Source organism: Trichosurus vulpecula, chromosome 3 (genome assembly GCF_011100635.1).
Source record: "Trichosurus vulpecula isolate mTriVul1 chromosome 3, mTriVul1.pri, whole genome shotgun sequence".
In the NCBI taxonomy this organism is placed as follows: domain Eukaryota; kingdom Metazoa; phylum Chordata; class Mammalia; order Diprotodontia; family Phalangeridae; genus Trichosurus; species Trichosurus vulpecula.
The window spans coordinates 369,109,907-369,122,634 of NC_050575.1; the positions used below are offsets into that span (position 1 = coordinate 369,109,907).

General features: G+C 37.3%; 1 protein-coding gene across 1 annotated transcript in view; it reads right to left on the minus strand.

Moving 5' to 3' along the window:
* Window positions 1-12,728, minus strand: part of CDH8 (cadherin 8) — a 365,426-nt gene that overhangs the window by 266,083 nt on the left and 86,615 nt on the right. Inside the window, exon 3 of the mRNA XM_036750041.1 lies at window positions 11,591-11,710. Within this exon, the coding sequence (XP_036605936.1) occupies window positions 11,591-11,710 (120 nt within the window). The remainder of the gene's footprint in view (window positions 1-11,590; window positions 11,711-12,728) is intronic.

The following is a 12,728-nucleotide window of genomic DNA, read 5'->3' on the forward strand; positions in this document are numbered from 1 at the left end:
TTTTTCTTCACAAAAATACTAGAGAAAGATACCATTTCCTCCTCCAGCTCATTTTACAGATGAGGAAACTGAGACAAACAGGATTAAGAGACTTGCCCAGGATCAAACAGCTAGTCAGTGTCTGAGACCAGATTTGAATTCAGGAAGATGAGTCTTCCTGACTGCAGGCCTGGTACTCTATCTAATGTGCTGCGCCTTAAATGCAAAATGAGGCAAATGGATTAGACTACCTCCAATATGTTCCTTCCAGCTTTAACATGCATGTGATGGGAAACTCATAGCACTATGAGGCAGCCCATCCATCTTTTTGAATACCTCTATTTTTTTTTAAAAAAAAGTCTTTCCTTATAGGGAGCCAAAATACTCTTCACTACCCACCAGTCCTTGTCTTTTCATATAGGGTCATCTAATATATCATCCCTTGTTAGTACTCCAAATACTTGAAGACAACTATTATATCTTCCCTAAGTCTCTTCTTCAGAATAAGCATCCACAATTCTTTTGTGGTAGGGTGTATACTATCTCTAATTATCATCTTCTGGACCCTCTTGAAGTTGTTTAGTCCTTTCTAAGATGTAACACCTGGAACTGGACAGTCCTTCAAACATGATGTCACTAGGACTGAGTGAAAACTGTTTCTACACATCTAGGATGGCAACATTACAAATAACCTTTCTATTAGGATAGTAAATATGTCCACATGCATTGCCCCTAGAGAAACATAGAAGCTGAAAAATAAGCCAATATTTTAGGTCACTTGTAACTCTTCGTCTTCTCTGTCCTCTCTCTAGCATCATTGGATAGCTTTTTGTGGACTAAGGATTAGTAATTTCTCAAGAATGGTATTTAAAATCAGAAGAGAATTTCTGTTCCTCATTAATTTGATGAAGCTTTTAAACATTTATTTTTTAAAAATGTTCCTGATCACATTTTCTCTACCAGTTCCCTCCTTCCATTGAGGGAACTGAGCAGGGAAGCAAAAGATAATAGAACAGTGTGGCCCAGTGGATAGAGTTTTGGAATCAGAAAGGCCCATGTTCAAATTCTGAAGCTGTGGGACCACGGATAAGTCACTTGATCTGGCTGAGCCCCAGTTTACTAATCTGCAAACCAGGAAGAATCATGCCAGTAACTCAAAAGGTTACTGAGGCTCAAATGAAATAATACATGCAAAGTGTTTTTGCAAATTTTTAAACCCTATGTAGATAGTAGATATAATTAACATGTGAAAGTCTCATTTGAATTTGATCAAATTCAGAATTTTTTAAAATTTAATTTATCTTTTTCTATTCACATTGTAGCTATTAAAATGATTATTTGTATAAAGGCATAAAACTACACTGCTTTCCTCTCTTGACATGTCTCTATTTAACTCTCCATCTCTTCTCTCACCATCACTTCGTCTCCCCTTTTAACACAGCTAGTTTCGCTCCTTCACACCTTTTTTCCCTCATTTTCAGCTAGGAGAATGAATTTAGAGTACAATATAATTCATTTTATTACCCTCTTATTACATAATGAATCCTATGGTATTCCCAGAGAAGGACACAATTAGAATTAAGTCATCTTTCAGAAACTCTAGTTCTGTATCTGGACCTGCAAAATGATCTCCTCCTCTTGATTATCTGTAAGCATTTCAAACTTAGCATATGCCAAACAGAGCTCCTCATCTTTTATCTGGGAGCTGCTTGTTCTATTGATTTCACTTTTTTCCTGTAACACTCCACTCCCTAACCCCAGCCACTCAGAGACGAAACCTTAGGGCTACTTTTTAGTGTTTCCTCCTTTTCACCTTTCATATTTTATTAAGTCTCAAGCCCAGTTGATCTTATCTTTGAAATGCCTGGTACACCCTTGCCTTCCTTGTTTTGTCCACTGCCATTACTCTGTTCCTGGCTCTGATCACCAAACACCTAGACTACTGCATTCACCTCCTAACAGGTCTTCTTCATTTCCACCCTATTTCCTTCCATTTGTCCTTTATCTTGCTGTCAATTTAATCTTTCCTAATGTTCATGTTTGATCATATTCCCACTCTGTTCAAAACTCATCCATGTGTCCCTGTGAACCACTAAATATCATCCAAATACTTTAGTTTGGCATTCAAAGCCCTCCAAAAATCGAACAGTACCCTACTTTCTTATCCTTATTTCACGCACTTTTATCCACATTTGCTTGCTATGTTCTCACCTAAATGAATTACTTACTGAATATCCCCTAATATAGTTTCTGTGCTTTCTGCCTTTGTGAAGAAGTTTAGGACCAGAAAGAAGGTGTCACTGGTGAAAGTCACATAGCAAGGGCTAGGAATTAGAAATAGATCTTCCTTTGTTGGGGAATGTGGAATAGTACTAGTGGGAAAAGGAAGACTTCTTGCTAGGTTTTTTTTGGTATCATGAATCAGAAACAAGGTATGATCTACATTCTGTACCTCATGTTGAATGCTAAGGCTAGACAATAATCTGGGTAATGAAAGCTGTGTACATGATCTTCAAATTGATATAAATTCCATGGTGGAATTTTTTTTGGTGAACATGTTAACTAGGATAGCCTATATCAAACAATACAATTGAATAGGCTCTGTGACTATGAAAATATGGTGATTGAACCCTGTTTTTAGTTTCAATCACTACAGAACCTGAAACTTAATATGACAATTCAGCTATCCTTTATTAAGCACCTATTATATTCAGACAACTGTGATCAGAATTGGAGGAAATTTGTAGCTTTTCTCTCTATTCTTAAGGACCTTGGAGTCTAAGAGGGAGAATTGGATACATGGACAGGTAACCATAACATACAATGGTCATGATTATGGTGATGATGAATATGTGAATAGAGGTGATAGGGAATAGAGAGTGAATAGAGAACTAGCCTAAGGGGCAGAAGACCTAGGTCTTAGGAGTGGGGAACCTGTGGCCTCAAGGCCACATGTGGCCCTCTATGTCTTCAGGTGCAGCCCTTTGCCTAAATCCAAACTTCACAGAACAAATTGCCTTAATAAAAGGATTTGTTCTGTAAAACCTGCACTCAGTCAAAAAGCTGCACCCAAGAACCTAGAAGGCCACATGTAGCCTAGAAGCCACAGTTTCCCCACCCCTGACCTAGGAACAAGGCCTTGCTCTGATACCTATTAGCTGGGTCAACCTCTCAATGGAATTAGGCAACTCTCTAAAGGCAGTAAATCACAGATCCCTTGCCCTCTGCATTGGCAGAGAAACTCTTCCCATTGGAAGTCCCCTATACCATTGAAATCACAGGTTTTGGTTCCCATAGGATTTAAACCTGAAAGAAACCTGAGGATTTGTCTCGTACAACCTCTTCATCTTACCAATGTGCCCAGATAGGTTAAGAAACTTGTCTAAGGTTGTGCAACTTCTCATAGTAAGTAGCAGAACTGAGTTTCAAACTTACATCTTATGATTTTAAATTCAATAGTCTCCCCACCCCACCCACCAAAATGCAGCTTCCCTGCATTAGAGAGGTACAGAATAAAATTATCTCTGAGGGTTCTCTTTCCTACCTATATTTTTAAATGAAAATACATATCTCAATCTTGGTAAAGCATTTCCAAGACCATGGCTAAATAATATTCTTTTATCATGTCACAAAGGGAACTCACTCATTATCTATTTATTTTAGCATATCTTTCTGGTTCCATTGAAACAAATGTTATCTATCGCCAATGAAGAAAGATGGCCTGATTTTCAAAAAAGGTCAATCAATTTGGTTAGTTCCTTTTCCAATGGGTCATTCATCAGGTCCTTCCTATCTTGACAGCGGCAAAGTTTGGGATGTCCTGTCACTTCTCACTGATTTTTTTTTGTATAATGTGACATTTATTATTCTGGTGCTCTATATTTCATTTTGACTCAGCTCCTTAAATCACTCAGGAAGAGATGCAGTGACTCCCTCACTCACTGCTGTCCTAAAATTAGGGCTTTTCAATGAATGCCATTCTTTTCCCTCATTTGATCCCAAGATATTAAAAGAAAACATATGGTATTAGAGGAAAGGGGGAGAAGCATTTTTCAAATACAAACAAGTTATTTTCAGCATTATTAAATATTCTAATAGCACTACTCACAAAAGTCAGTGTATATACAACTGATACTTTTCAAGGCCTTCCACTGTATATTTTCACTCATTGGTTATTCTTCTTGTTATCTCAATGCCCTCCTGAATAAGGGGATTTACTAATAAGCACTTGCTAACAGTAAGCCTCTGAATGTTCCAGGTATATGGGCAATCTGGAATGTAAATAGGCAGAAGAGGTTATCACAATGTCACAAGGCTCTCTTTTGAGCATGTACAGGAATAATATTTTGCTGCTGAGATGAGTGAGTCGCTGTCTGAATACTTCTGAGAATGACACGGATTTTGTCCCTTAGTGTTTCTAGCCACTGGAACTATGACTGGGGATTAACACCACCACCATTAATACCACCTGACACTTCTATAATGTCCTACGGTTACAAATTGCTTTGTATACTTTATTTAGCTCAATGCCAGGTCCCAACTACATTGCCCATACACCACCTGAAATCAATTTCACTTTGACCATCGTCTCTACTCCTTCCCTATGTGAGAATGGGACAACCCAATGGAGCTGCCCTGACTTTGATAGGATAGATTTGGTCTTATTTTGCTCAGATCTGGGTCTCTACTGTATTTTTACATTATCCCCAGCCATGCCACAGGTAGTACGGGAACTGTCTGAATTGTTTTTATTCATATCTCCAATGCGTAATTTAGTGCCTAGAACACAGTAAGCAGTAAATGAATGCTCTATCTATATATCTTTCTATCATCTAAATTTCTATCTCTTTTGAACCTAGTGAGGAGAGAAATTATTCAATATATTAAGGATCCATGAATTCATCAATGTGTTCTCCCTTCATTAGTCAATAAGAAGGCCACCATATGCCAAGCATGGTACATATTGAAATGGATAATAGTAAAGTAATATTATAGGTTATTGGTATCTATGTTGGTAAATCTTCCCCCAATAGGGTTGTAGGCTCCCAGAGGGTATAGAGACTGTTTTATCAAAAATGTGCAGTATTTTGACTCCTCCATACCTTCCAACTCTTAGTAAAATACTCCCCATAAATTAAGCTGTAACAAGGGCACCATTGCACTCTAAGTTACACAGGCTCACAACTAACTCCTCACTCTCTCTCCCCCCACCTCCTGACCGTACCTAAGCTCTTGCCAAGTTCTGTAGCTTCTATCATCTCAACATCTCTCGTATATTCCTCCCTTTCTCTTTTGATACAGCCATCACTCTAGTTCAGGTTTTTATCACCTCACTCATGGACTGCTGTAATAACTTTCTCAATGGTCTCCCTGACTCAAGTTTCTCCCTCTTCTACTTCTTTACCTACTCTGCTGTCAACATGATCTTCTTCTGATACAGATCTGACCGTGTCATCCTCTACTCAATAAACCTCAGTGACTCTTTGTCACCTCCAGGATCAAAAGAAAAATCCTGTGTTTGACTTTTAAAATATGTCATAGGTTGGCTTCTTCCTACCTTTCCAATCTTTTTTACACTTTACTCCTCTCTATATACTCTACAATGAAATCTGGTGACTCTAGCCTCCTTATTCTTCCTCACACAAACACTCCATTGCCTGACTGAATTTTCTCTTTCTATCCCTATGCCTGAAATTTTCTCCTTTTTCATCTCTGCCTCTTGGCTTCCCTAGATTCCTTTAAGTCTCAGCTGATACCCCATAATTTTTTGCAAATACACGTTCCTGATCTCCCTTAATGCTAGGCCCTTGTCTCTGAAATTATCTCCCATTTATTTTATGTTTCTTGTCTGTACATGGTCATTTGCATACTGTTCAATTGAAGGTGAGCTCCTTGAGGTCGGATACCATATGTTTTCCTTTCTTTGGATCCCTAGTGCTTAGCACAGTGGCTGGCACATAGTAAGACCTTAATAAATGCCTGTTCACTAACTGACCAACTGTTGAATAAATGAAGGAATGAATGAGAGAATTATTATCCCTGGAAGTCTTCTTAGGGAATAATCTTCATGGATTGCTGTGGCCAAAAATATTCATCCCCTTCTGGTTAGCCTTCTGGTGATGAGCATTTCTGTTTCCCAAATAACAGAAAATTATTTGCTAAACCTGTTCTTGAAGCATTTCTAGCTTGGATGGTTTTACCAGAGCATAGTCTACACGAACATAAACTTCCAGAACTCAAAGTATTTCTAGGACATGATGGGACATTATGATAGAAAGCAAACTTCTAATAATGTTGGCATTATATGTATATATCTGTATATGCAAACACATATGTTATATATATTAAAAACTTTATTTTCTAGGACAAATATTAATCAATATAACTAATATATATATAATTTGAAGTTTTCCTTTCTACCAGTCATATACACACATATATTTATTTTCTACATCAAATATATGTCAATTATATAGAGATATGTATATGTGTGTTTATGTGTATACCTATATGTACCTACATGTATATATGTATATCAATCATCTATCTATATATGTGTGTATAAGCATAGGTATACACACTATATATATATATATATATATATATATATATATATATATATATATATATATATTAACTATATGACTCTGGACAAGTCATATAATGTCCTGGTGCTCTAGGCAACTAAAACAATAAATTTCAGGGAAGGTACCAATCTGCATTGGTAGAGGAGATTTCCTTATCTAAGAGTTCTAAGTTTACTTAATAAAACTACAGATCATATTTTATCTTTTATGTTATAATGTCTATTATATTACGTCATCCTTTAAGGTATACAAAATGCCTTATTTATATTATTTGATTGGTGTTTGAAGTCCCTTACACATGTATAGCTATGAAACTATGATACTGACAGTACCACTATGGTTCAAATAGGGCAATTATGATAGTTTTCCCTTTGCTTATCACAAGCTGAGGCATCACAAAGTGGGAGAAGGGAAAGGAGGGGGCTAGGAGAGGCCATCAACAGAAATTGGGATTTGAGCTGAGTCTTCAAGGGAATTAGGGAAGGCAGAAGCTGAAAGTAAGAAAGATCATTCCAGGCAAGGAGGTGAGTGATGGAATATCCTGTTCAAGGAACAGCAAGAAAACAGGTGTTGCTTAATTGTAGCTTACAAAAAGGCGAGTAAAATATGAGAAAATGGGTGAAGTTGTAAACAGCTTCAAATGCCAAATGGAACATTCTCCATTTGATCCTGGGAATAATAGACAGTCATTGTAGTTTATTGAGTGAGGACAATAGGAAGGGTGACATTATCAGACCTGTACTTTAGGAAGATTGCTTTGGTAGCTGAATCATAGTGGGGAGAAATTTAAGGAAGGAAGCCCAACCAGAAGAAAAGTATTGTAATAACCTAGGCCCAGGTAATGAGAACCTACACCAGGTTAAACCTATTGCATACTTCCTTCTAGATTAAAAGCTCTTTGAGGGTTGATCTGGTATTTTCTAAATTATATATCTCTTTCATGGTCCCACACAAGGCCATTACTACAATAGGTACACAGTAAACAACATGACCTTGAATCTAACTGAACCAGAACATGGAAGCAACTCCTTGGCACCGTCAAGAACAGCCACTTAAGTACACAGACAACACTTCGCTACCCAACCACAACTGTTAATGAAAATCTCACAAATGAAAAAGAGAATTTGTGATACATAAAGTGGTAACCTGGCATAGTAGAAATAATGTTGATGGTAGAGTCAAAGTTAGAGTTAGCAGAGTTAGATTTGAGTCCCAATCTCTAGGACTTATAGATGTTTCAGTGTAAACAATTCACTTAACTTCTTGCTTTCTCTAATCCTCCCCACATACTCTGTGATCCAGTGAACTACCCTCCTTAACTTCATCTCCTGACTCTGGGCATTTTCACTGGATACCCCCCATGCCCAAAATTCTCTCCATCATCTCTACCTCCTGCCTTCTGTGGTTTCCTTCAACTGTCAGCTAAAGCCCTACCTCCTATGGAAAGCCACTCTCAGGCTGCTTTAAACTAAGTGCCTTCTCTCTGAGATTACCTCAGATTTACTTTGTATATGTCTTTTTTGTGTGCTGTTTCTCCATTAGACTGTGAACTCTCTGAAATTATGGAGTTTTTTTTTTTTCCTTTATTTGTACCGTAAGCACATACCACTGTGTCTGGCACATAAGTAACCCCTTAATAAATACTTGTTGATTTGACTTGGCACCTTCTCTGAGTCTAGTTTCCTCTTCTGTGCAGTAAGAATACTAATACTCAATGCTACTTTTCCCATGGTATTATCAAGAATTGCTTTGTTAACCTTAAACTATCTAGATTTCTCAGTTGGAAGGAAGAAAACAAGCATTTATTAAGGATCTCCTATATTCTAGTCACCATTCTAAACACTTTTAAATGTCTCATTTGATCCTCACAACAACCTTTGAATATAGGTGCTATTTTCCCCTCATTTTATAGTTGAGGAAGTTAAGTCAGACAGAGGTTAAGTGACTAGCCCAATGTCACACAGCTGGAAAGTGTCTGAGGCCAGATTAGAACCCAGGTCTTCCTGACTCCAGGTCCAGGTCTCCATCTACTGTGCCATTTAGTAGGGAGAAAGTGGATGAGAAGATGAATGGGAGGTATGGAAATATTTGACCCTTTAATTAAACGACCCAGACGAGTTGAAACAGGTCACTTCAATTCATTAATCTAACCACTTATCTTCTGCATGCGGAGATCAGAGCACACTACTCATCAGATCATTGACTTGAGTAAACCCAAAGAAGTAGGCAATAGGCCATTCTTTTTGGCCTTTCCTGTTTACCTTCTGCCAGTCTTTGTTCAATGGTAATCAATAAACCAATGAGCATTTATTAGGTGTCTAGTATGTCCCAGGCACTGTATTCAACATTACAGATACAAAAACAAAGTGAAATAGTCCCTGCCTTCAGGGTGCTTGCATGCTTTTAGGGGAGACAACATGTCCATAAACAAATCTAGACAAAATATAAGCAATAAATACAGAGGAATTTCGGGAAACAAGGTACTGGCAGTGAAGGGTGTCAGCCTAGGTCTAACATAGAAGGTGCCACTTGAGTCAATTTTTAAAGGAATTTAAGAACTGACAGCGAGGGAGTATATTATAATCATGGGAGACAGCCTGTGTGAAGGCACAGAGATAGACGATGGAGCATCTTGTGGGAAGAACAGCAAGACAACCAGGTTGTGTGGGCACATTGTGTCTGGCTAATTTGTCTGAACGGTTTGTCAGCGACAAACATAGTTCATGGAAACTAAGGCCCTTGGAAAAGCACAAGAGTAGGTTTGATTTTCCTGTCATGTCACTTCTCCCTGAGCATCTGCAGTTACATTTTTTGTTCACCCAGCTCAAGGATGCCCTTATGAATGAGGGCTAATGGAGGGGGTTGAGAGTGGGGAGGGGTAGAGATAGCAAGAAATGACAACTCAAAAAGGCAGCTGGTAGAACTAAAACTGAAAGTGCTGAAAGTTGCTGAATTCAGCTATTTGCTCTCTATTCCTATTGTCCATATCTTCCCATTAAAGACCTGTGACTTCAAATGCACCTCCATTTGGCTTAACCCCTTCTTTGGGTTTTTGCTGACTTGTGCATTGACTATCCATTAGACTAAAAGAATGTCTAAAGGAGAGCTCAAGCTGATTTCTGGACCCAAACTTCCCCATATTGACAAATGTCTTCTTCTTCACGCACCTCTTTGCTCAAGCACCACTATGGAGGGCAGCTGTATTTCACTACTGGCAGACTCCTTTGCTGACATGGTGCCAGGATGGACATGTGGTGACTTGAACCATTACTGTAGCATCTCCTAGTTCCCTCATAGGTACTTTTTCTACTGCTTTAGATTTTGTCAATATGAATATCCTACATGTACATATCTAACCAACTAGGCTCTCTCCTTAGACAATGGTCAAAATTGTTCAATGGGTGTCTGGAAAATGTGTTTAGTACACAAGAGATTACGACACACTTTAGATCTTCAGTAAGTTGTGTTTTTCTGAGACATCTTATACACTGCTAGTAAACATAAATAAATGCATATGAACATATATTCACATGAGAGTGTAGCTATAAAAAAGATAGTCCACACATGTGGGTGTACATATGCTTTGGAAAGGATCTGGACCTATGAATCAATGAGCAACAGGGGCTGTTAGTGTGTAAGCTCCCTCCACTGATACACTGTGTGTGTGTGTGTTTGTGTGTGTGTGTGTGCGCGTGTGTGCGTGCGTGTATATAAAAACTTAGGTTTGTTTCCGTAAAAAGAACTTAACTACTGTGCATAAACAAAGAAAGAAAGGTGAATATATTGCCTAAATATGACTGAATAAGGAATGTAAAAGATGAGTCAATCCCTAATTGTGATATTCAGTACCATTATATCTTAATGACAGTCAGTAATGATCTCAATAAACTAAGAAAACCGAAGTTTATTACCTAGTTACCCAAATGTGTTTTTTTAGTTGAGAATAAAATTATAAATACATTCTTAATTAATTTTCTAATAGGAACTTCATGTAAGTTCATTTTAAATCCTGAGAATGTGCATACACAGATATTCATACACATACACCTATGTGTTTAGATGACGATATATGTGTATGACTCATATCTTTAAAATACAAAAGTATTCTCTGATTTTTAAAGGTACTATTCTGAAGGGTGATCATTGTTTGCAAGACTGGGTTGTTTATATATTGTCAGATAGGATCTGCACAAATTCAGGAGAAGACTTAATTCAAGACTTTAAAAACAGCTAATTTTTTTGCCTTTATAAAAGCAACAAACACATACACTTTACTAAACTGATGTACAGTTGGTTAAAAAATAACAAAAATAAATCTCTTTCCTTCTGTTTCAAAGAAAAAAAATTATCTTCATTTGCAACTCAATAAAAGTGTCAAAAATAACTTCATTAAATTTTAAATTTTTCACTTAAAATTTTCCCTGAAACAATAGTTTCTGATCTTTGTAACTCCTGCTTGCCAATTAGTACGTGGGCTGATCTATGTTTAAACTGCTCAATATCTACACAGGAACCTTAGCAAACACCCAGTATGACAAAAATTATTGTGACCACATATTTTCGCTGTTTACTTGGAATTCTCCATGCTGTTGTAAAATAACTATAATTACTCTTAATACTATAACTCACATCAACACTTCCCTATATCAATTCTGTAAGGGAGAAAGTATAAATATTATTAGATCAATTTTTTTTATTCTTGTACAAATGAGGCAACTAAGGCAATCTCAAAGTGGTTAAGCAAATTGTCCAGGACTGCACAGCTAGGACATATCAGGTTTAGAACTTGCAACCATGTGCTTTCAGATTCTAATAAAACTGATTCAGTCATATATCCCTATGCATAGTCAGAGTATATAAAGAATGGAAAGTACCTTAGCGATCTGGTACGACTTTCATGCATTTTAAAAGTGAGCAAATGGAGGCCACAGGGAAATAATATGTCTTTCCCAAGGTCATATAGCTGGTTAGTAACTTGAAGTAGAAATGCAATTTCAGTGGCATTTGCCCCCGGATCTACTTACCTGTTTCTGGTTCAATGGAAAAGTATGGCTGTCCTTCCAAGATACTATATACCAACTTTGCACTGTTTCCATAAACAGGATCATCAGCATCAGTAGCTGTTACATTGGTTACAGATGTACCTGATTGAAAAGAAGATATTAATTAACACCTTATTCTTTGACAAAAAATAAACTTTATAATCTGTTACAGAGGTTTTGCATATGTACAGAAGTATATGTGAGAAAAAAGGGAAGAAGAATAGTGCTTTATATATAACTAACAAAATGCTAACCTTTGAGAGAATAAATCCTGCCAGACTGGAGGAGTGTGTAAAAGCAAATCCTCTTTAGCATCTGCATTATTTAAAAAGATCCTTTGTAGCTTGCATTCGAAAGGAACTATTTGATCCATATGGACTTTAAGAATATGCAAAGAATCTTATCAAAAGAATATGAAACACGTGGTTAATAATGCAACATGACATATTGCCTTTGAGTTTTACAAAAGCATATCTGAAAGAATCTGGGAAACTTTGCCACAGGCCTCCTCCAGCCCAATATAGCCATTTGGGAAGACGGTCACATTTCTAACCTTACTAACCTGGAATTGCACTAATATCTAAAATTCAAAACCTTGAAATTATGTGTTCCACCTACAGGAGTCTGTTCTTCCACTTCTTCACGTTTCTTTGTCACACAAGCCAAATCCTTTGACACTTATTTGAATCTCTGGTCACCTCACCCATCCTTAATCTCCCAGTCCTTTCCAATCAATCAGCAACTGTTTATTACCTGCCCATTAAGTGCCAGTGCTAGGAATTGGAGATACAAAGGAATTTTCCACAAGGAATTCCCATTCTCTCTGAGGAGACAGCGTGTATACATATAGGCTTAGGCAAAATTTGTATTTTTTTTTTAAAAAAAGAATAGTTATACAGGAGGAAGACTTTAGCACCTAAGGGTTCAAGAAAGATCCTATGGGTTTGAAAGCAAGGTTTCCCACTCTCCCCAGTGTTGTTTTATAGAGTTCTAAAAATGCTAGCAAGAGCAAAAAGACAAAAGAAAGAAGTGAAAGGCATAAAGATAGGTAAAGAACAGACAAAATTATCCCTGTTTCCTGATGAAAGAATGATATACTCTAAAGTCCTAGGAAATCAAC